This window comes from Moschus berezovskii, chromosome 4 (assembly GCF_049115385.1).
Source record: "Moschus berezovskii isolate FMDL1 chromosome 4, NW_MosBer_1.0, whole genome shotgun sequence".
NCBI lineage: Eukaryota > Metazoa > Chordata > Mammalia > Artiodactyla > Moschidae > Moschus > Moschus berezovskii.
In genome coordinates, this window is record NC_142463.1 from 123,217,153 (window position 1) to 123,240,746 (window position 23,594).

Sequence of the window (23,594 nt, forward strand, 5' to 3'; positions counted from 1 at the left end):
AGTTTGCTCAAATTCACATCATTGAGTCAGTGATGCTTTCTAATCATCTCATCCTCTGCTGCCCCCTTCTCCTTTTGCCTTAAATCTTTCCCAGCATCAGGGTCTTTTCCAATGAGTTGGCTCTTTGCCTCAGGAGGCCAATATATTAGAACCTCAGTTTCAATGAATATTCCAATGAATATTCAGGGTTGATTTCCTTTAGGGTTGACTGGTTTGATCTCCGTGCTGTCCACGGGACTCTCAAGAGTCTTCTCCAGAACCACAGTTCGAAAGCATCGATTCTTTGGCACTCAGCCTTCTTTATGGTCCTACTCTCACATCCATAGATGGCTAATGGAAAACCATAGCCTTGACTAGACGGATCTTTGTCAGCAAAGTGATGTCTCTGCTTTTTAATATGCTGTCTAGGTTGGTCATAGTTTTCCTTCCAAAGAGCATGCGTCTTTTAATTTCATGGCTACAATTACCATCAGTAGTGATTTTGGAGCTCAAAAAAATAGTCTGTCACTGCTTCCACTTTTTCCCTTCCTATTTGCCTTAAAGTGTTGGGACTGGATTCCATGTTCTTAGTTTTTTGAATGTTGAGTTTTAAGTCAGCTTTTTTACTATCCTCTTTCACCCTCAACAAGAGGCTCTTACTTTCTGCCATTACAGGGGTATCATCTGCATATCTGAGGTTGCTGATATTTCTCTCAGCAATCATTCCAGGTTCCTATGCAATATTGTTATTTACAGTATCAGACTTTACTTTTACCTCCAGGCAAATCCAAAACTGAGCGTCATTTCTGCTTTGTCTGAGCCGCTTCATTCCTTCTGGAGCTATTAGTAACTGCCCTCTGCTCTTACCCAGTAGCATACTGGATACCTTCTGACCTGGGGGGCTCATCGTCTGGTGTCATATCTTTTTGCCTTTTTATACTGGTCACGGGATTCTCACAGCAAGAATACTGGAGTGATTTGCCATTCCCTCTTCCAATGGATCACATTTTGTCAGAACTCTCCACCACGACCTGTCTATCTTGGGTGGCCCTGCATGGCGTAGCTCATAGCTTCATTGAGTTATGCAAGTCCCTTTGCCATGACAAGGCTGTGATCCATGAAGGGGCACTAAGGGCTCTGTAAGTCTGATTTCCAACTCATCAAAATTAAAGGGAGAAAAGTTCCGCACCAAAGAGTCTTAGAGCTGAAAGACATGACCTCATTCAAAAGATTATAATACCAAGACAACATTGTAAATCTATTATCCTCCAATTAAAGATAAAATAATAAAAAGAAAAGGGTTTTTAAAAGATTATAATATATGCAATCCCGTGTTCACTGCTCCTTTATTTACAATAGCCAATAGTCAAGATATGGAAACAAGCTAAGCATCTGTCATTTAATAAATAGATAAAAAGATGCCACACTACGTATTTATACATGCGTGTGTGTATAACTGACATTTATATCCATGCACACACAATGGAATATTATTCAGCCATAAAGTAGAATGAAATCTTACCATTTGTGACAACATGGATGGACCTTGAGATCATTATGTTGAGTGAAATAAATCAGAAAGACAAATACTGCATGATCTCACTTACACGTGTAATCTTCAAAAACAAAAAACCCCACCTCAAAATGAGGGACACATACAGATTGAAAGTGAAGGGCTGGAAAAAGATATTCCATGCAAATAGAGACCAAAAGAAAGCAGGAGTAGCAATACTCATATCAGATAAAATAGACTTTAAAACAAAGGCTGTGAAAAGAGACAAAGAAGGAAACTACATAATGATCAAAGGATCAATCCAAGATGAAGATATAACAATTATAAATATTTATGCACCCAACATAGGAGCACCGCAATATGTAAGACAATTACTAACAAGTATGAAAGGGGAAATTAACAATAATGCAATAATATATGGATAGATCAACTAAACAGAAAATTAATAAGGAAACACAAACTTTAAATGATACAATAGACCAGTTAGACCTAATAGATATCTATAGGACATTTCACCCCAAAACAATGAATTTCACCTTTTTCTCAAGCGCACACGGAACCTTTTCCAGGATAGATCACATCCTGGGCCATAAATCTAGCCTTGGTAAATTCAAAAAAGTTGAAATCATTCCAAGCATCTTTTCTGACCACAATGCAGTAAGATTAGATCTCAATTACGGGAGAAAAACTATTAAAATGCCAACATATGGAGGCTGAACAACACGCTGCTGAATAATGAACAAATCATAGAAGAAATCAAAAGAGAAATAAAAATATGCATAGAAATGAATGAAAATGAAAACACAACAACCCAAAACCTCTGGGACACTGTAAAAGCAGTGCTAAGAGGGGGAAGTTCGTAGCAATACAGGCACACCTCAAGAAACAAGAAAAAAATCAACTAAATAACCTAACTCTACATCTAAAGCTACTAGAAAAGGAAGAAATGAAGAACCCCAGGGTCAGTAGAAGGAAAGAAATTGTAAAAATTAGGGCAGAGATAAATGCAAAAGAAACAAGAGACCATAGCAAAAATTAACAAAGCCAAAAGCTGGTTCTTTGAGAAGGTAAATAAAATTGACAAACCACTAGCGAGACTTATCAAGAAACAAAGGGAGAAGAACCAAATCAATAAAATCAGAAATGAAAATGGAGAGATCACAACTGACAATACAGAAATACAAAGGATTATTAGAGAATACTATCAGCAATTATATGGCAATAAAATGAATAACTTGGAAGAAATTGACAAATTCCTAGAAAAGTACAACTTTCCAAAACTGAACCAGGAAGAAATAGAAAATCTGAACAGACCCATCACAAGCACGGAACTAGAGGCTGTAATCAGGAATCTTCCAGCAAACAAAAGTCCAGGTCCAGACGGCTTCACAGCTGAATTCTACCAAACATTTAGAGAAGAGCTAACACCTATTCTACTCAAACTCTTCCAGAAAATTGCTGAGGAAGGGAAACTTCCAAACTCATTCTATGAGGCCACCATCACCCTAATCCCAAAACCTGGTAAAGACCCCACAAAAAAAGAAAACTACAGGCCAATATCACTGATGAACATAGATGCAAAAATCCTTAACAAAATTCTAGCAATCAGAATCCAACAACATATTAAGAAGATCATACATCATGACCAAGTGGGCTCTATTCCAGGAATGCAAGGATTCTTCAATATCTGCAAATCAATCAACGTAATACACCACATTAACAAACTGAAAAATAAAAATCATATGATTATCTCAATAGATGCAGAGAAAGCCTTCGACAAAATTCAACATCCATTTATGATAAAAACCCTCCAGAAAGTGGGAATAGAAGGGACATACCTCAACATAATAAAAGCTATATATGACAAACCCACAGCAAACATTATCCTCAATGGTGAAAAACTGAAAGCATTTCCCCTAAAGTCAGGAACAAGACAAGGGTGCCCACTCTCACCACTACTATTCAACATAGTTCTGGAAGTTTTGGCTACAGCAATCAGAGCAGAAAAAGACATAAAAGGAATACAAATTGGAAAAGAAGAAGTAAAACTTTCACTGTTCGCTGATGACATGATCCTCTACACAGAAAACCCTAGAGACTCTACCAGAAAACTACTAGAGCTAATCAATGATTACAGTAACGTTACAGGATATAAAATCAACACACGGAAATCCCTTGCATTCCTATACACTAATAATGAGAAAATAGAAAGAGAAATTAAGGAAACTATTCCATTCACTGTTGCAACGAAAAGAATTAAGTACTTAGGAATATATCTACCTAAGGAAACAAAAGACTTGTACATAGAAAACTATAAAACACTAGTGAAAGTAATCAAAGAGGACACTAATAGACGGAGAAATATACCATGTTCATGGATTGGAAGAATAAATATTGTAAAAATGAGTATACTACCCAAAGTAATTTATACATTCAATGCAATCCCTATCAAGCTACCAACGATATTTTTCACAGAACTAGAACAAATAATCTCACAATTTGTATGGAAATACAAAAAACCTCGAATAGCCAAAGCGATCTTGAGGAAGAAAAATAGAACTGGGGGAATTAACCTGCCGGACTTCAGGCTCTACTACAAAGCCACAGTCATCAAGACAGTATGGTACTGGCATAAAGACAGAAATATAGATCAATGGAACAAAATAGAAAGCCCAGAGATAAATCCACGCACCTATGGACACCTTATCTTTGACAAAGGAGGCAAGAATATAAAATGGAGAAAAGACAGTCTCTTTAACAAGTGGTGCTGGGAAAACTGGTCAACCACTTGTACAAGAATGAAACTAGAACACTTCCTAACACCATACACAAAAATAAACTCAAAATGGATTAGAGAGCTAAATGTAAGACCAGAAACTATAAAACTCCTAGAGGAGAATGTAGGCAAAACACTCTCCGACATAAATCACAGCAGGATCCTCCATGACCCACCTCCCAGAATATTGGAAATAAAAGCAAAAATAAACAAATGGGACCTAATTAAAATCAAAAGCTTCTGCACAGCAAAGGAAACTATAAGTAAGGTGAAAAGACAACCTTCAGAATGGGAGAAAATAACAGCAAATGAAGCAACTGATAAAGGATTAATCTCCAAAATATACAAGCAGCTCCTGCAGCTCAATTCCAGAAAAATAAATGACCCAATCAAAAAATGGGCCAAAGAACTAAACAGACATTTCTACAAAGAAGACATAAACATGGCTAATAAACACATGAAAAAATGCTCAACATCCCTCATAATCAGAGAGATGCAAATCAAAACCACAATGAGATACCATTTCACACCAGTCAGAATGGCTGCTATCCAAAAGTCCACATGCAATGAATGCTGGAGAGGATGTGGAGAGAAGGGAACCCTCTTACACTGTTGGTGGGAATGCAAACTAGTACAGCCACTATAGAGAACAGTGTGGAGATTCCTCAAAAAACTGGAAATAGAACTGCCATATGATACAGCAATCGCACTCCTGGGCATACACACCGAGGAAACCAGAATTGAAAGAGACACATGTACTCCAATGTTCATTGAAGCACTGTTTATAATAGCCAGGACATGGAAGCAATCTAGATGTCCATCTGCAGACGAATGGATAAAAAAGCTTTGGTACATATACACAATGGAGTATTATTCAGCCATTAAAAAGAATACATTTGAATCAGTTCTAATGAGGTGGATGAAACTGGAGCCTATTATACAGAGTGAAGTAAGCCAGAAAGAAAAACACCAATACAGTATACTAACACATATATATGGAATTTAGAAAGATGCAAATGATAACCCTGTATACGAGACAGCAAAAGAGACACAGATGTATAGAACAGTCTTTGGGACTCTGTGGGAGAGGGTGAGGGTGGGATGATTTGGGAGAATGGCATTGAAACACGTATGTTGTCATATGTGAAACGAATCACTAGTTCAGGGTCGATGCATGTTATAGGATGCTCAGGGCTGGCATGCGGGGATGACCCAGAGGGAGGATAAAGGGAGGAGGGAGGTGGGAGGGGGGTTCAAGAGGGGGAACTTATGTAAACCTGGGGCGAATTCATGTCAATGTATGACAAAATCAACCAATATAATATTGTTAAATAATTTGCCTCCAATAAAAAATAAATTAATTACCAAAAAAAAAAAACAAACCAAGCTCATAAGATATAGAGAACAGATTGGTGGTTGCCAGAGGTGGGGGATGGGTGAGGGGGTCAAAGGGTACAAACTTCTAGTTTATAAATAAGTCCTGAGTTTATAATGCACAGATTTTTTTTTTCTTGGGCTCCAAAATGACTGCAGATGGTGACCGCAGCCACGAAATTAAAAGACAATTGCTCCTTGGATGAAAAGCTATGACAAACCTAGACAGCATACTAAAAAGCAGAGACGTCACTTTGCTGACAAAGGCCATGTAATAAAAGCTATAGTTTCTCCAGTACTCATGTACAGATGTAAGAGTAGGACTATAAAGAAGGCTGAGCACCAAATATAGATGCTTTTGAATTGTGGTGCTGGAGAAGACTCTTAAGAGTTCCTTGGAGGGCAAGGAGAACAAACCAGTCAATCCGAAAGGAAATCAACCCTGAGTATTCACTGGAAGGACTGACGTTGAAGCTGAAGCTTCAATACTTTGGCCACCTGATGCAAAGAGCGAATTCACTGGAAAAGACCCTGATGCTGAGGGCAGGAGGAGAAGGGGACAACAGAGAATGAGATGGTTGGATGGCATCACCAAATCGATGGACATGAGTTTGAGCCAACTCCGGGAGATAGTGAAGGACAGGGAAGCCCAGTGTTCTGCAGTCCACAACAATATAATGCACAGGCTGGTGACTAAAGTTAATAATAATATGTTGCATATTTGAAAGTTGCTAACAGAATAAATGCTAAAAGCTATCACGAGAAAAAAATTATAACTATATATGATGATGGATGTTAACTAGACTTATTATGGTGATCATTTCATAACGTATATAAATATGGAATCTTGTACACTTGAAACTAATGTTATATGTCAATTATATCTCAATAAAATTACGTGCCAAAAGAAAAAAAAAAACAGATTGTAAGACCCAGATCCCATGGATATACAGTTAATCTGTGGAGAAGGGACTGGAATCCAGTCCTCAAATCCTAGGTTAGAGTTCTTTCCACTGACCAAGTCCTGGTGCCAACACGACTAACGCTGTAAGGACTAGGCACTCCCACTAAGACGAGTGTAGTGCTAGCACAGTATCACACCAGGACGGCTAGAACGAATGCCCACGTCTGTGTGAGCTAGACACTCAGCAGAACTACGACTCTAAAATCCGAGCAGTGAATGGGATATGAAACAAGCTCCCTTTCCTAGTCCGGGAAGAAGCATCCAGACTTATGGTAGAAAGTGGAGAGAGTTGAAATAAAGTGCTAAAAGATGCTCCAGTACAAAAAGGGTCTCTTCTATGGGGAAAAATGGACAGAGGGAAGGGAATTGAAAGGATGGAAAAAAAGAGATAATGGAAGTTGAGGTGACAGTTCAGTTCAGTTGCTCAGTCGTGTCCAACTCTGTGACCGCATGGACTGCAGCACGCCAGATGCTGAGGTGTCAGGAATCTTTAAAAGAAACTCCTGCCTCTCTAGGACTCATAACACTTTAATTCCCCATACGCAAGCCCATTCTCATATGGTCACCAGGCATCTACCTGAATGCAAACAAACCAGGTAACAACCCTTCCTGGAAACTTCCCTTCCTGCTGTATGTAGCCTGGGTGAGCAGCCACCTTACGGCACCCACAACACTTGGTGCATGTCTCCACGGTCGCCTTTGCAAGTGGTCCTCCGTAACTGTTCACAGTTGCGCCCCTGATGTCACCACCACCAGACTGTAAGTTGCTGGGGTGCAGGGCTGTCTTGTTAACCGCAGCACAATGCCTGGATGTGATAGTAACTCAGCAGCTGACTGTGCGTGACTAAACATGCCAACTCAGCCATCACCTCTTCCAGGAGTCTGCTTCCGAGTTGCTCGACTCCCACCCCAGGCTAGAGGCAGCTATGCCCCATCCATGCCCTTACAGCACCTGTGTGGCTCTCACGGCTCTTACTGTAGGACTTTTTACCTCCATATCAAAATTATCTGAAAACTCATTTGAGTCACTGACTAGACTGACCACTGTTTGAGGGCAAACACTATGTCTTTTCTCTCTGTATTCTCTGCTGGTGCTAAGTCACTTCAGTCGTGTCCGACTCTGTGTGACCCCATAGATGGAAGCCCACCAGGATCCCCGGTCCCTGGGATTCTCCAGGCAAGAACACTGGAGTGGGTTGCCATTTCCTTCTCCAATGTGTGAAAGTGAAAAGTGAAAGTGAAGTCGCTCAGTTGTGTCCGACCCTTAGCGACCCCATGGACTGCAGCCTACAGGCTCCTCCATCCATGGGATTCTCCAGGCAACAGTACTGGAGTGGCTTGCCATTGCCTTCTCCGCTCTGTATTCTCAGCACCTATCAAAATACTTAGAAACCACAGGTATTAGGGACATACTTGGAAAATGGATGAATAAATCAGTCAATACCACCAAAAAGGTACCAAAAGAAATACTAATAGAATAAGCACTCTTTATCACAGAGAGACCCAAAAGAGTCTCCAGGAAAATGCACTGCCTGCTCCTAGAGTATGTTCCCAGAGTGTCACCACAGTTCTGGCGTTTCTCACAGCCTCTGCTGCCAGAAAGGTTGAAACGCCATCCGTATTCAGGAAAAAAGACACAGTGAACCCTCCTCAAGTCCTATTGCCAGATGGAACCTGTTGCTAAAGTAGCAGCTGTAAGCATTTTATTTTGTGCAAAACAAGAAGGACAATAGCAACAACCAACCAGTCTACTGCTGGAGGCTCCCTCACACTGACAATGGGAAATCAGGAGGCTAAACATACAGCAGGAAGAAATGCAGAATGTTTGCATTGAAAGACGAGGAAGAAGCTGCTAGAGCCTGAGGAAAAAAAAAACCTGAAGTGTTGATTAGAAATTGCTCAGCCTGCATTAAAACAGAGAAACTGGAGGGGGGGGGGGCGGGGAGGGTGGATGGGAGGAGAGTAGGAGAAAAGGAGAGAAGCGGGAGGAGAGAGAAGGGAGGGAGAGGGAGAATGAATGTGTTTTTTTCCCCTCTGGCTCTCTGACTCATTTTTAATCTGTCCTTTCCTTTTTCCCTCCCTTTCCACCACCCCCTCAAGAGAAAATTCATTGATTGGGCTGGACTAAAAGGTCTTACCTTTCCTCTCCTGGTTGCTCTGTGAACGAAGAGTCTGAATCCATCTCATCCTTGACTGCTCCTCTCTCCTCCCCGCTCCCCTCCCCAGCCGCCATTGTTAGCTCCTGCACTTGGCTGAGACTGAAGGGCTTGTCCACCGTGGGATGAAAGGGAAGTGGAAACTAGGACCAGGGGATGCCCGTGGGTGATCAGTGGGATCTCTGGAGCCACCTGACTTGCAGAGCCTAGAAGCTCTGGCCGTCTGACAGCTGGGATGGCCCTGATAACCTGTTGCCTGTTTCCAGGCAGGAGCAATCTCTCCAGGTGCCGACAGGAGAAGGACAGGCCCAGGGTTCGAGAGAACTGGGTTCTGGCCCCTGCTCCAACACAAACTTGCTGTGTTAATATTGCTTTTCTGGGTCTCCATTTGTATAAATTGAGAGGACTGAACTAGGTTGTTCCTTCCAGGGACCATTGCATTAAAAAGCTGTCAGCCCTCTAGCGTGGGCTATACCTTCCCCTTCTGCCCATGCCCTGAAAATCCTTAGAGAGCTTTCCTAGGGTACACCCCAGGGTGTCTAGAAGAGCATCTCTGAATCAAGGACTCTTCCACAGATTACTAGCGGACTTTAGGGATGTGATAGAGGTTCAAGGCCAAAGTTCCCCTCAAATATGATAACTGAGAAGCAGAGGCAAATTAAGGACATTCAGAATCAGTAAGGGTAGATGTGGAAGGCACTGGGAGGCCAGAGGAGTGGGGAAGCATGGATCAGCCAAACCCTGAAATTAGAGATGAATAAGATTTGAATAATGTGGGAGGGATGAACTCAGAGCAGCCAAAAGAAGTGGCTAACTCTGCTAAAGGCTCCCCCCAAACCTAAACCTAGCAGGGGGCAGGAGCCCGTGTTAGGGACCTTTAATCAGGAATAGGAAAAAAACTGAGGCAATTTATAACCTTACTCTGAAACGAAGGGAAATAGTAGTTTTGTCTTTCTTCTTAACGGTATTATTGACCTTCTTTCAATCACTTGCTTTAGATTTTTAATCTCGTTCCTCTTTTCCTACTGACTTGATTTTTCCCAGTCTTCAATGCCCCCAGAGGGGACACAACTTTATTTTTGGTGCTATTTTACATGTTCTCTCGTGCCCTTCACTGCCCCCTCTTGTCCTCACCTTTCTGCTCCCTTGTTCCTCTCCTCCATCACCTGGTTTCCAGCTTGCTTAACCCCTCCATCCCCACCCCAGGCAGGGCTGCTCCATGAATCTCTCAGGGCTGCCCACCCTGCCTGGCCACCTGTCTCTCAACCTCTCAGATCATCCTGTGGGAACACAGGTTCGGAACTACAGCCTTTCCAGATCCCAGGAGGGTGAGAAGAAAGTTCACCAAAAGGGAGGGGGAAATATGGGGGTCCAAGCTAGAGGAAGTGACTCTAATGGTAAAGAGAAACCCGACCTTCTGAATATCTCTGCAAATTATCACTATTAGGAGGCGTTCCCACTTGTTTATCAGGGGAGGAAGGCTCTTCTCCTCTATGGAACCACTCCCCAAATGCTACCAAATGAGTGAGCGCAAGCAAGGCCCTCAACTCCACAACCAATCAAGCCTTCATCCCAGTCTCCTTCCTTATTCCAGCTCCCCTGCACCCCTGGAAGCCACAGAAGAATGCCCCTGGGGCTCCGGGCTTCTCCAGGGAAGGAATCAAGGTACTCATGTACCTCCAACCTCCAGAAAACTAGTTCTCTTAATTAATCAGTCTCCCCTGAGCTTTCATTTTTTTCCCAGCCAGGTTTTTCCCAGGACTCACATAATACAAACTCCGGATAAGACTGAGGAAGAACCGTGGTATGGAAAGGGAAATGTACATTGGCAAGAACAATCTCATATCTCGAATGAGTCAAAACACCTGCATCTCCATCCGGCTCGCTTGATGATCGGGCTTCTCTTGGCCTCCCCCACCATTCTAATACACACACACACACACACACACACACACACACACACCCCTCCCCCCTTACCACCAGCCTGCTAAGCAGCTTTAAAGACAGTCTGGGGGAACTGGGGATGGGGTGGCGAGGAGGGTGAGAATAGTACCAGTAGCGGAATACGTGTCAAGTTATCCGTCTCGGTTGAAAACGCCTCTTACCTGTTAGCCAGAGGAGAGCAACCCAAGCCATCACGACTCTGTCCATTTCCCCCAACTTCCCATCCAGATTAAGGAGTGAGGGAAGTAGGAAGCGGCAGAGATGGAGGATCTATGTAACCGAGCGGCGGAGGCGGCGGCGCAGCCGCGGCGCCGGGCGCGAGCGGGGCCCCGGCGTCCCCGGTGCAGCCGCCCGCCGGCCCGGCAGCGCAGGCGGGGCCCCGGGCCGGCAGCGCCGCAGGCTGCACGCGCGTTGCCGCGGGCTCCCGGAGTCCGCCCCGCGCTCGGCGGCGCCTTCCCAGCCCGCGGGCGCACCCGCTCGCGCAGGCAGCGCAGCCGGCCGGGCGCCTTCCCGCCGCAGCGCGCGCCGCGCGGGGGAGCTCGGCCGCCGGCCCCCGCCCCGCCGCGCGCCGCGCAGGGCCTGCCAAAGTTTCTCTGTCACGTGCACGCCCCTGCGGCCGCGAGGTCAGGGCCGAGAGACAAAGTACAAGGGGGCGAGGGCTGCGGGGGTGGCGGCTGGGCGGGCTGCGCCGAGCTGGGAGCGATCAGCGCCGGCAGCTCCCAGCGAAGCCAGCGTTCGGGACCGCAGCCAGAAGCGGGGTTGTGGGCTCGAGGAGGGAGTCTGGGTACCCACGTGGCTAGGGCCATTCTAACTGGAGAGAGAGGGACCAACGGCGACTTGGCATAACTTGTTGGCAAGGCTGTGGGCTTTCGCTGAACCCCCTTGCCCCCCCATCCCGATCGCTTATTGACAATGCCAAAAACCAAGGGGCTCCGCAGAATTGGAAAAGGTACGCGAGAATCCGCATCCGAACTTTCTTCTTTTAAAACGTTATGAGGTTAAAACATTATGAGATAAGGGCACGCAGCTCTTTAACAGAAAATAGGTAAATATAGAATGAAGTGAACAATTATACGGCTCACATTTGTCCAGCATTTAATCACTTCTCGGCCTTTTGTCTAAAAAAAGGCACACTTGTGGCTCAGATGGTAAAGAATCCGCATGCAATGTAGGAGACCCGGTTCGGTCCCTGGGTAGGGAAGATACCCTGGAGTAAGAAATGGGTACCCACTTGTTGCCTGGTAAATTGCCTGGAGAATTCCATGGACAGGGGAGCAAGAGTCGGCCATGACTGAGCGACTTTCACTTACAGTTTGCAGGGCGTATGTAAATGGATTACTTCAGTTTTAAAAAAGATTTATCTGTGTGTGTAGGAAAGGATCCTAAATGTATGTTTCAAGACAACCAAGAAATATATACATTAACAAACATGTATCACACATCTACTAGGTGCTAAGAGCCAAAGCTGCAAAGATGAGGAAAGCAGACTTTCTGCCTTTAAGGGGCCTCATCTTGGGTACAGGAGAGGGAGGAAAATCAGACCATTAAACACAAAACACATACTGGTGGAAAAACAGAGCAAATATGATGGTGGAGATATGCAGAAAGGAGCAGTTTAGTGGGGCTGGGGAGTGGGGGGAGTGAGCAACACCAGTAAAAATGAATTAATGTCTCAATTGGTGTTTACAGAATGGACAGGATTTGTTATGTTGAGGGATTGGTGGTGGAAAGGGGACAGGGCAGGGGAATACTGGGCAGAGGAAAGAAAGGAGATGAGGCACAAAGGTGCTCTGAAAACAGAGTGGTTCTAGGCTTAAGGAGAGTCCCTGGAGAGAGACTCTACAACCTTAGGAATGAATGTGCGTATATGTGAAATGAGGATGAGATGTGAATATCAGAAATGGTGAGGATTTACTCTGGTTTTTCATGGCTTCCTGACATCTCAATTCCCTTCTTATTGTCAAGGATGGAAGCCGAACTAGAACTTGAAAACCAAAAACTCCAGAGTAGTCTCACCAACCAGGAACCCTCTCACTCAGAGCTTTTCTTTTTTTGTTTGCAGGCCTCCCAAGCCCAAGTGGACAAGTCAGACTACAACATGGTGGATCCTCTGAATAAGCTAAGGGCAGGCTGCTTGGAAGCCTGTACTGGAATTGCTGAGGAATTGATGGGAGACTAGGAGAACGCACACCCAGGTGTGATGCTGGTACAACCCAGAGTAGAGTTTATCCTGTCTTTCCTTGATCACTCAGAGCTTTTTGAACCAGGAGTACGTGAGGCAAGAAGCAGAGTCAGCAGAGAATTGGTTTTGCCACTGAGGGGACAGCAGCCTCCAGTGTTCACAGGTCAATGGTGGCAGATATCAGGCCATCAGACTACTCTGAGGTGAGATCTTGGCTGTGCTTTTGGTTGTAAATCGTCTCTGAGTTCCAGTTCATTTTCTGTACCTACCTCTTCAGGCTTCCCAGTGATTCTGTGAGCTTCCCAATGTCCCCTTGTACATTCCCTCTTTGCTTGATATGTCCAGAGATGCTTTCTGAAGTTTGCAATTAAGAACCCTAACTAAGATGCTGCGTGAGAGAAGTTTGAAGGATTGTTTTCTTTCATATAAAAAATTAAGAAATAAAATAGAAATAAAGGAGATACCTAACAATTAATTGGTTTAGATGCTCAGTTATGTCCAACTCTTGTGACCCCATGGACTGTAGCCTGCCAGCCTCCTCTGTCTATGGGATGTGGATTTCCTATTAGGTTCTAGACATAGTCCTAGATGTTTTACAATCTTTCTCAATCCAAATAAGGAAACTCAGGCCCAGAAAATTTAACTTCTCTAAGATTGCAGCCATGAAATTAAAAGACGCTTACTCCTTGGAAGGAAAGTTATGACCAACATACATAGCATATTAAAAAGCAGAGACATTACTTTGTCAACAAAGGTACGTCTAGTCGAGCCTATGGTTTTTCCAGTGGTCATGTATAGATGTGAGAGTTGGACTGTGAAGAAAGCTGATCGCCAAAGAATTGATGCTTTTGAACTGTGGTGTTGGAGAAGACTCTTGAGAGTCCCTTGGACTGCAAGGAGATCCAACCAGTCCATTCTAAAGGAGATCAATCCTGGGTGTTCATTGGAAGGACTGATGCTAAAGCTGAAACTGCAATACTATGGCCACCTCATGCGAAGAGTTGACTCATTGGAAAAGACTCTGATGCTGGGAAAGATTGGGGGCAGGAGGAGAAGGGGACGACAGAGAATGAGATGGCTGGATGGCATCACCGACTCTGTGGATATGAGTTTGAGTGAACTCTGGGAGTTGGTAATGGACAGGGAGGCCTGGCGTGCTGTGATTTATGGGGTTGCAAAGAGTCGGACACAACTGAGCGACTGAACTGAACTGAACTGAAGATCAGCTAGCTAATAAATGGCAGTAGTTAGATTTGAACTAAGATTTTTTAAATTGAAGGATATTGCTTTACAGAATTTTGCTGTTTTCTGTCAAACATCAACATGAATCAGCCATAGGTACACATATGTCGTCTTCCTCTTGAGCATCCCTTCCACCCCATCCCACCCTTTTAGGTTGTTACAGAGCCCCAGTTTGAGTTCCCTGAGTCATATAGCAAATTCCCATTGGCTATGTATTTTACATATGGTAATTTGAATTATTGGGAGAAGGCAATGGCACCCACTCCAGTACTCTTGCCTGGAAAATCCCATGGGTGGAGGAGCCTGGTAGGCTGTAGTCCATGGGGTCGTGAAGAGTTGGATATGACTGAGCGACTTTACTTTCATTTTTCACTTTCATGCATTGGAGAAGGAAATGGCAGCCCACTCCAGTTTCTTGCCTGGAGAATCCCAGGGATGACAGAGCCTGGTGGGCTACCGTCTATGGGGTCGCACAGAGTCGGACACGACTGAAGTGACTTAGCAGCAGCAGCAATTTGAATTATCATGTTACTCTCTCACCCTCTCCTCCACCACATCCGGAGTCCGTAAGTCTGTTCTCTATGTCTGTTTCTCCAAGGCTACCTTGTAAATAAATTCATTGGCACCATGTTTCTAGATCCTATATATATGCATGCTGCTGCTGCTGCTGCTGCTAAGTCACTTCAGTCGTGTCCGACTCTGTGTGACCCCATAGACTGAAGCTCACCAGGCTACCCCGTCCCTGGGATTCTCCAGGCAGGAACACTGGAGTGGGTTGCCATTTCCTTCTCCAATGTGTGAAAGTGAAAAGTGAAAGTGAAGTCGCTCAGTCGTGTCCGACCCATAGCGACCCCACGGACTGCAGCCTACCAGGCTCCTCCATCCATGGGATTTTCTAGGCAAGAGTACTGGAGTGGCTTGCCATTGCCTTCTCCGATATATGCATGAGTATACGATATTTATCTTTCTCTTTATGACTTCAGTTTAGTTCACTAGCTCAGTCGTGTCCGACTCTTTGCGACCCCATAAATCACAGCACGCCAGGCCTCCCTGTCCATCACCAACTCCCAGAGTTCACTCAAACTCATATCCACAGAGTCGGTGATGCCATCCAGCCATCTCATTCTCTGTCGTCCCCTTCTCCTCCTGCCCCCAATCTTTCCCAGCATCAGAGTCTTTTCCAATGAGTCAGGTCTTCGCATCAGGTGGCCAAAGTATTGGAGTTTCAGCTTCAGCATCAGTCCTTCCAATTAACACCCAGGACTGATCTCCTTTAGAACGGACTGGTTGGATCTCCTTGCAGTCCAAGGGACTCTCAAGAGTCTTCTCCAACACCATAGTTCAAAAGCATCAGTTCTTCGACACTCAGCTTTCTTTATAGTCCAACTCTCACATCCATACGTGGCTACTAGAAAAACCATAGCCTTGACTAGACGGACCTTTGTTGACAAGTAATGTCTCTGCTTTTTAATATGCTATCTAGGTTGGTCATAACTTTCCTTCTAAGGAGGAAGCGTCTTTTAATTTCATGGCTACAATCACCATCTGCAGTGATTTTGGAGCCCGGAAATACAAAGTCAGCCATTGTTTCCACTGTTTCCCCATCTATTTAATGCCATGAAGTGATGGGACCAGATGCCATGATCTTAGTTTTCTGAATGTTGAGCTTCAAGCCAACTTTTTCACTCTCATCTTTCACTTTCATCAAGAGGCTCTTTAGTTCTTCTTCTCTTTCTGCCATAAGGGTGGTGTCATGTGCATATCTGAGGTTATTGATATTTCTCCCAGCAATCTTGATTCCAGCTTGTGCTTCCTCCAGCCCAGAGTTTTTCATGATGTACTCTGCACATAAGTTAAATAAGCAGGGTGACAATATACAGCCTTGACGTACTCCTTTTCCTATTTGGAACCAGTCTGTTGTTCCACGTCTAGTTCTAACTGTTGCTTCTTGAGCTACAGACAGGTTTCTCAAGAGGCAAGTCAGGTGGTCTGGTATTCCCATCTCTTTCAGAATTTTCCAGTTTATTGTGATCCACACAAAGGCCTGGGCATAGTCAATGAAGCAGAAATAGATGTTTTTCAGGAACTCTTTTGCTTTTTCAATGATCCAGCAGATGTTGGCAATTTGATCTCTGGTTCCCCTGCCTTTTCTAAAACCAGCTTGAACATCTGGAAGTTCACCGTTCACGTATTGCTGAAGGCTGGCTTGGAGAATTTAAAGTATTACTTTACTAGCATGTGAGATGAGTGCAATTGTGCAGTAGTTTGAGCATTCTTTGGCATTGCCTTTCTTTGGGACTGGAATGAAAACTGACCTTTTCCAGTCCTGTGGTGACTGCTGAGTATTTCCGAATTTGCTGACATATTGAGTGCAGCATTTTCACTGCATCATCTTTCAGGATTTGAAATAGCTCAACTGGAATTCCATCACCTCCACTAGCTTTGTTCGTAGTGATGCTTCCTAAGGCCCACTTGACTTCACATTCCAAGATGTCTGGCTCTAGGTGAGTGTGAGTGATCACACCATCATGATTATCTGGGTCGTGAAGATCTTTTTGGTACAGTTCTTCTGTGTATTCTTGCCATCTCTTCTTAATATCTTCTGCTTAATATCTTTCTGACTTACTTCCCTCTATATAATAGACTCTAGGTTCATCAACCTCAATTGAACTGACTTAGAAGTGTTCCTTTTTATGGCCGAGTAATATTCTATTGTATATATGTACCACAGCTTCTTTATCCATTCATCTGTCAATGGACATCTAGGTTGTTTCCATGTAGATTTGAACTGCTGCTGCTGCTAAGTCGCTTCAGTCGTGTCCGACTCTGTGCGACCCCATAGACGGCAGCCCACGAGGCTCCGCCATCCCTGGGATTCTCCAGGCAAGAACACTGGAGTGGTTTCCATTTCCTCCAAAGCATATGCCGTTTGCATTATGACAGGGACATCTAGACCAGAGGGTTGATCTAACGAGGTATGTTTATTGTCTACAACTTATTTACACACATGTACTGAGTATGTGTCTGTACGCTGGTGGGCATGTGCACACAAAGCATGAAAGAAAGTCTGAATAATGCTTAGTATCTAAGCATACATAAGAAGGATATTTTATGTAAAACTTGAAAGATGGTGGTGTGAACATGCTGCACTCAATATGCCAGCAAATTTGTAAACTCAGCAGTCACCACAGGACTGGAAAGGTCAGTTTTCATTCCAATCCCAAAGAAAGGAAATGCCAAAGAATGCTCAAACTACCACACAATTGCACCCATCTCACACACTAGTAAAGTCATGCTCAAAATTCTCCAAGCCAGGCTTCAGCAATACATGAACTGTGAACTTCCAGATGTTCAAGCTGGATTTAGAAAAGGCAGAGGAACCAGAGATCAAACTGCCAACATCCGCTGTATCATCGAAAAAGCAAGAGAATTCCAGAAAAACATCTGTTTCTGCTTTATTGAATATACCAAAGCCTTTGACTGTGTGGCTTTTCTCACAGTAAATTGAAAATTGTGAAAGAGATGGGAATACCAGGCCACCTGACCTGCCTCTTGAGAAACCTGTATGCAGGTCAGGAAGCAACAGTTAGAACTGGACATGGAACCACAGACTGGTTCCAAACAGGTAAAGGAGTACGTCAAGGCTGTATATTGTCACCCTGCTTATTTAACTTATATGCAGAGTACATCATGAGGAACACTGGACTGGAAGAAGCACAACCTGGAATCAAGATTGCCGGGAGAAATATCAATAACCTCAGATATGCAGATGATACCACCCTTATGGCAGAAAGTGAAGAAGAACTAAAGAGCCTCTTGATGAAAGTGAAAGAGGAGAGTGAAAAAGTTGGCTTGAAGCTTAACATTCAGAAAACTAAGATCATGGCATCTGGTCCCATCACTTCATGGCAAATAGTTGGGGAAACAGTGAGTGACTTTATATTTCTGAGCTCCAAAATCACTGCACATGGTGATTGCAGCCATGAAATTAAAAGATGCTTGCTCCTTGGAAGGAATGTTATGACCAACCTAGACAGCATATTAAAAAGCAGAGACATTACTTTGTCAACAAAGGTCCGTCCAGTCAAGGCTATGGTTTTTTAGTAGTCATGTATGGATGTGAGAGTTGGTCTATGAAGAAAGCTGAGTGCTGAAGAACTGATGCTTTCGAACTGTGGTGTTGGAGAAGACTCTTGAGAGTCCCTTGGACTGCAAGGAGATCCAACCTATCCATCCTAAAGATCAGTCCTGGGTATTCATTGGAAGGACTGATGCTGAAGCTGAAACTCCAGTACTTTGGCCACCTGATGCAAAGAGCTGACTCATTTGAAAACCATAATTCTGGGAAGGATTGAGGGCAAGAGGAGAAGGGGCTGACAGAGGATGAGATGGTTTGATGACATCACCGACTTAATATACATGAATTTGAGTGAACTCCGGAAGTTGGTGATAGACGGAGAGGCCTGGCGTGCTGCCATTCATGGGGTTGCAAAGAGTTGGACACAACTGAGAGACTGAACTGAACTGGATTAGGAGCTGAGAAATTGGAAATGGGAGATGGACTGGATGAAGGAAACCTGGATGTGCATGGAAAGTGGAAAGTGAAAGTCCATAAAAGTGAGCTTTGAATGTGTGCTTAGAGTGTGTACATCAGCAAGGAGTCTGGGCACTTGGAAAAGAGCTTGTTCCAGGGTTTATCATAGAACATAGGGGCTTTGTCCACCTTCTGGGAACTTGTTTTCTGTGTAGCGCCCTGTGCATCTGTCTTCTAAGTAGGGCGGTACAGTTGGTCAGCAACTGCCTAAGCGGATGGGGTCCGGGCCATCCCTAAGGAGATGCGACTGCTGTTGTTTAGTCACTAAGTCACGTGTTTCTCTTTGTGACCCCATGGACTATAGCCTGCCAGGCTCCTCTGTCCAAGGGATTTCCCAGGTAAGAATACTGGAGTGGGTTGCCACTTTCTTCTCCAAGAAGGAGATGCTAAACTGGACTAAGTCATTGGAGAGTGTGTGCCCCTCCCCAATATACATATTAACAAAGGTAATGGAGGGTTACGAGGAAATCATTACACCTAATGATTCGCAACATGCAACCTAAAGACAGAGGTAAGAGGAGGTTGGGACAATGGCATTATTTTGCCGAATTGGTGTTCATAGCAGGATATAACACTAGAACCCTGATGCTTTTCCAAGCATGGTTTTTGAACGTCCAGCATCAGAATCACATGAAAATGTTGGCTTAAATGCAGGTTCCCAGGGTCTACTAAAAAGTTTGAGATCAGAAACTTTGGGTGAGACCTAGAAATCTGCATTTTAACCACCTTCCTCGCATGCTTCTAAAGCTCACTAATGTTTAAGAAGACCTACTTAGTCACTTTCTTTGTTTTCTGGGGAAGCTGTTGACTTCATGTTTGCCAATGAGCCTCAGATTCAGATCCAGTTAATCTCTAATTATCTGTTTATCCTGGTCAAATAGGACAGGACTCCCATAGAGATGCATCTTTCATCACCAAAGAAAGGGACTGGATCCCCAACACTTCAAACTTTCTTATGCAACCCAGAGACAAAAATGTCAGAACATAGGCCCATGTGGGACCAGTTCAGGATTCCTAGGAAGCCACAGCTGGAATTGTGTATGATGAGAAGAGGGTGTGGACTGACCGGTGGCTTCAGCAAAGCTGCACCCTTTAGAACAGAATTAGGACATGGAGAAAAGAGAAGTGAACCACTGCAAGGGGACAGGCTGGTAGCTGGTAGCAACCACATAGTTATAAATATAATGCAGCTGAATCCTCTTTAAAACATGATTTCATTGCAGGCACATAGGCATGTATGCACATGAATTCTGTGGAATGTAGGTCTTTTTAAAGCACACAGATAATATCACATTTCTTCTTCTGTCCTATCTGGTCTTCCAGGAGAAATCTATGAGGTGTGACCTTCAAACAGACACCGTGTTTCTTATCTAAGTTTTGTTTCTCTTCCTTCCTTTGTGCTATCTTTTCAGTTTATCTTTCCCATCCCTCATCTCTCCAAAACCACCTTCAATGAATTATAATTTTTTTAAAGTCTAAATTAATGTGAGAAACTAAAATAAATAAATAAATATGAACAAACAAATACTGAAGACTCTAAGCACCCTGTACTAGAAACTGGAAACATTTTCCATCTGAAAGCCCTTTCATATTGAAGAATAAATTGTTTCATTAAGAAAATGCTTTAAAGAAAGGAAATGCAAATAGAAAGTGCATGATGCCAAAGAATTTTAAAAAGCTGTACTGCCAAAACAGTAAAAGATTGGGAGAACACACTGAAAATTTCATGAACTTGAAGCAGATTTAACCCAAGAGCCTGCTGTTTCAGGCTTCAAATCAAACTGCAGTGGTGCTGGGGGCAGGGGGTGGTACAGAATTAGATGATGTCAGCTTGCCTCATCCTGAGGCCAGACCCCACCAACAGTCAGCAGCCCCCACCTGAGTTAGCTCTCTATATTTTCCCCATAGAGGTCCATCCAAGGATAATGTGCAGGAAAAAAGAGCAGAACATCAAATTATACTTAGAGCATGGTCACAAATATGGAAAATGCATTTAAAGGAGTCAATGGAAACAACAAAAGAGTAATAATGGTTGTATCAGGGAGTGCAGTCATTCCCTTATATTTTCTTCTTTAGATTTTCTATATGCGTGAATGGTTCTGCAGTGTAGAAGCTGTTGCTTAGACAATAGGTACAGCTGTGCCATGATTTCCTCAGTCTCTGGGACATCACTGGAGGAAGGAGAGAGTCAGCAAGAAGTGATGACAGAGGTTTTGTCAGGCCTATATCTTTAGCCAGATACAAAGCCCCCAAATGTACACCTGCTCTCATTCTGTCTCATTCATGAGCTGTTAATCAAGTTAATTATTAGTGGTTGAAGCCCTGGGAACCCTTTCTGACAGTTCAACCTATAATTTTTCTGAGTAACAGAGAGCCAAACATGAAGTGAGTCTGCTTCTCCTTTATGAGCCCTATCTTTGGCTTTTGCTTTTGTTTCTGTTTTTGTTTCAGTGTTAGCATCCCTTGGAAATCAGAACAGCATTGACAGACCCCCAAATTAGCAGCAGAGCAGATTCCAGTAATCAAGCAGCATCCTTTAGCCCAAAGGGGGAATGATGAAGGGAGCCTGTCTTTCTGTATTTTATCGGTTCTTTGGGTTCTAGGTTTTGGTGATTAAACTAGAAGATTGCTTCTCAGCCCTAAGCATTCTCCTAGAGGCCTTCTCCCCAGGCACAGGTCTAAGATGGACCCTAAGGGAAGGAAGTGAATAAGTATGTCATCCATTGACCTCACCCCCAGAAAATAGGCAGGTAAGGCAATTGGGAAAATGGAGCCAGAACACTGAACATCATGAAAGGAAGCTGCTCAAGCAACAGAAGGGTCATTTGTGGGCTCTTGAAAACTAGTGTTAGAAAACAGCAGCCTTGACTTTTGTGTTGGAGTTGTAGCATGAGGCTGTCTCATAGACTGTTAATTCTGTACTCCTATCCCAATCCTGAGTGAGTTCCCTGTACACAAAGATGATCAAGATGTTTTTTGTCTGATTTCAACCTGTTCCAAGGCCTACTTCCCTTTTCCCCATCTTCTCTTCTCTCTTTCTTGAATTCATTCATTTACTTATTCCATACACATTCATTGAGCACCTAATATATTTTAGACACTATGCTGCCCGGAAATGCATGATGAGTAGGTATTGGAAGATGGATGACTCACAGCCTCTTCTGTCAAAGAGCTTACAGTTGTGGGTGTGGCTGGGTGTGTGTGTTGGGGGCAGTGAGAGTCAGACACATGGCCTTTGAACGTGATAGTGTGGCAGGACCTATGTAGGGACATTTGTAGGTATGGTGGGGGCACAAAGGGAGAGGGGTCAGTTACCTGTGGGAGTGCCAGTCAGAGATGTCATCATGAAAAGGCGACCCCTGAGCTAAGTCCTAAACGTGATCTGGGCAGAGTTTCTAGAAGCAGAAGTGGAGCAAGAGGTAAGGCAGATGCACAAGCAATGGGCTGAGGTGAGAGTGGGGCCTGCTGCCAGGAGCGTGAGTCAGCAATGAGGCTGGAAAGGCAGATTGAGGTCAGAACAAGGGGAGCCAGGCTACCAGGCCTGGACTTAACTCTGCAGGCAGTGGACCGCTCATAAGGATATCTAAGCAGAAAAACACGATCAGACATATATTTCACTCAAGTTATTGTGGCCACAGGATGTAGGATGTATTGGTGGAAAGAGAGACAACAGGCAGAGGCCTATTCAGTGGGAGAGCTCATCATAAGAACCCAAGAAGGAACAAGCAGCAGAACTCCGCTATTGGGTGGCAGGAATGGGAAGCAAACTCTACGTGAGAGACACTACAGGGAGACATAGGAAGTGGAATCACATAACCTGACAAGAGGTTGTATATGTATAGACTGAGCAAGCTGAGAAATCAGCCAGACTTAAGGCTGAGTTACTCAGGAATGTGGTGTGAATTCAGGCAACATCTAGAGATGATGGGGAACTTGGAAATTCCCCTTTTTTGCTTTGGCAAAACCTTGTATAACAAACACTTTGAGCATCTATAATGAACAGCTGGAATACTTGTGTTAAAGAAGCAGGGATCTCACAGAGGTCAGAGCCATTCATGGGCTGTGTGCCCTGGGGAAGCCCCAATTTCCCATTCTGCACATTGCAGAAGATCATAGAATCTCTTTCATAGGGTTGTTATGGAGAGGGGAGATCAGATAACCCTTGTGCAGTGTTTAGCAGGGAGTCTGACACAATAGCTTTCAATGAATGTTAGCTATTATTACTATTATTAGCACAGGTTGGAGGATGCATTCTATCCTGTCAGGGCCTTAATTTAAAATAGCATCAGGAAAAAAAATAACATAAGAAAAACATTCTCTTAAAATGCCGTGTTTTTTGGGGTGGTTTCATACTCACTTGGCTGAAAATCACACCTCATACTTAATATTTTTAAAAAAGTAGAAGCCATCCAATCCATATTTCTAATGGCTTCTCTCCCATTTAGATTGAAATCCAAAATTCTTAGACTGTCTTTGTAAGCCCTGTATGATTTGGCCTGAGATCCCTCTGCAATATCCTCTCTGAGCCCCTCCCCTGCCTTGCTCACTTCACTCCAACCACAGACTTATTTAGCTGTTCCTCAGACATCCCTGACATGTGCCCATCCTGGAGTCTTTGCACTTGCTATTCCCTTGATTGGGAGTGATCTTTGCCTGATATCTTCATGGTTTGCTTCCTCACTTCCAGAGTTTACTTAAATGTCATTTCCTCAAATAGGGCCTTTTCTGACCAGGCTAAAGTTGTACCTTCCATCAATCCCTATTTCCTTATCCTGCATTGTCTTTCTTCATTGGACTTATTGTCCAATAAGGTGTTCAGACAACATATTATATACGTAGTTATTTATTTCTTTATTTTCTGCCTTCTTCA

At 43.8% G+C, this 23,594-nt stretch overlaps 1 protein-coding gene across 6 annotated transcripts in view; it reads right to left on the reverse strand.

Moving 5' to 3' along the window:
• ILDR2 (immunoglobulin like domain containing receptor 2) overlaps positions 1-11,273 on the reverse strand; it is an 80,500-nt gene extending 69,227 nt beyond the window's left edge. For all 6 annotated transcript variants that reach the window (XR_008682768.2, XR_016037341.1, XR_008682766.2 and 3 more), the window contains exon 1: positions 10,868-11,273. Coding sequence is in view for 3 of the 6 variants with exons in the window: in XM_055402775.2 (XP_055258750.2) it covers positions 10,868-10,913 (46 nt within the window). In the remaining 3 variants the exon portion in view is untranslated. The remainder of the gene's footprint in view (positions 1-10,867) is intronic.
• Positions 11,274-23,594: the final 12,321 nt, after the last annotated feature.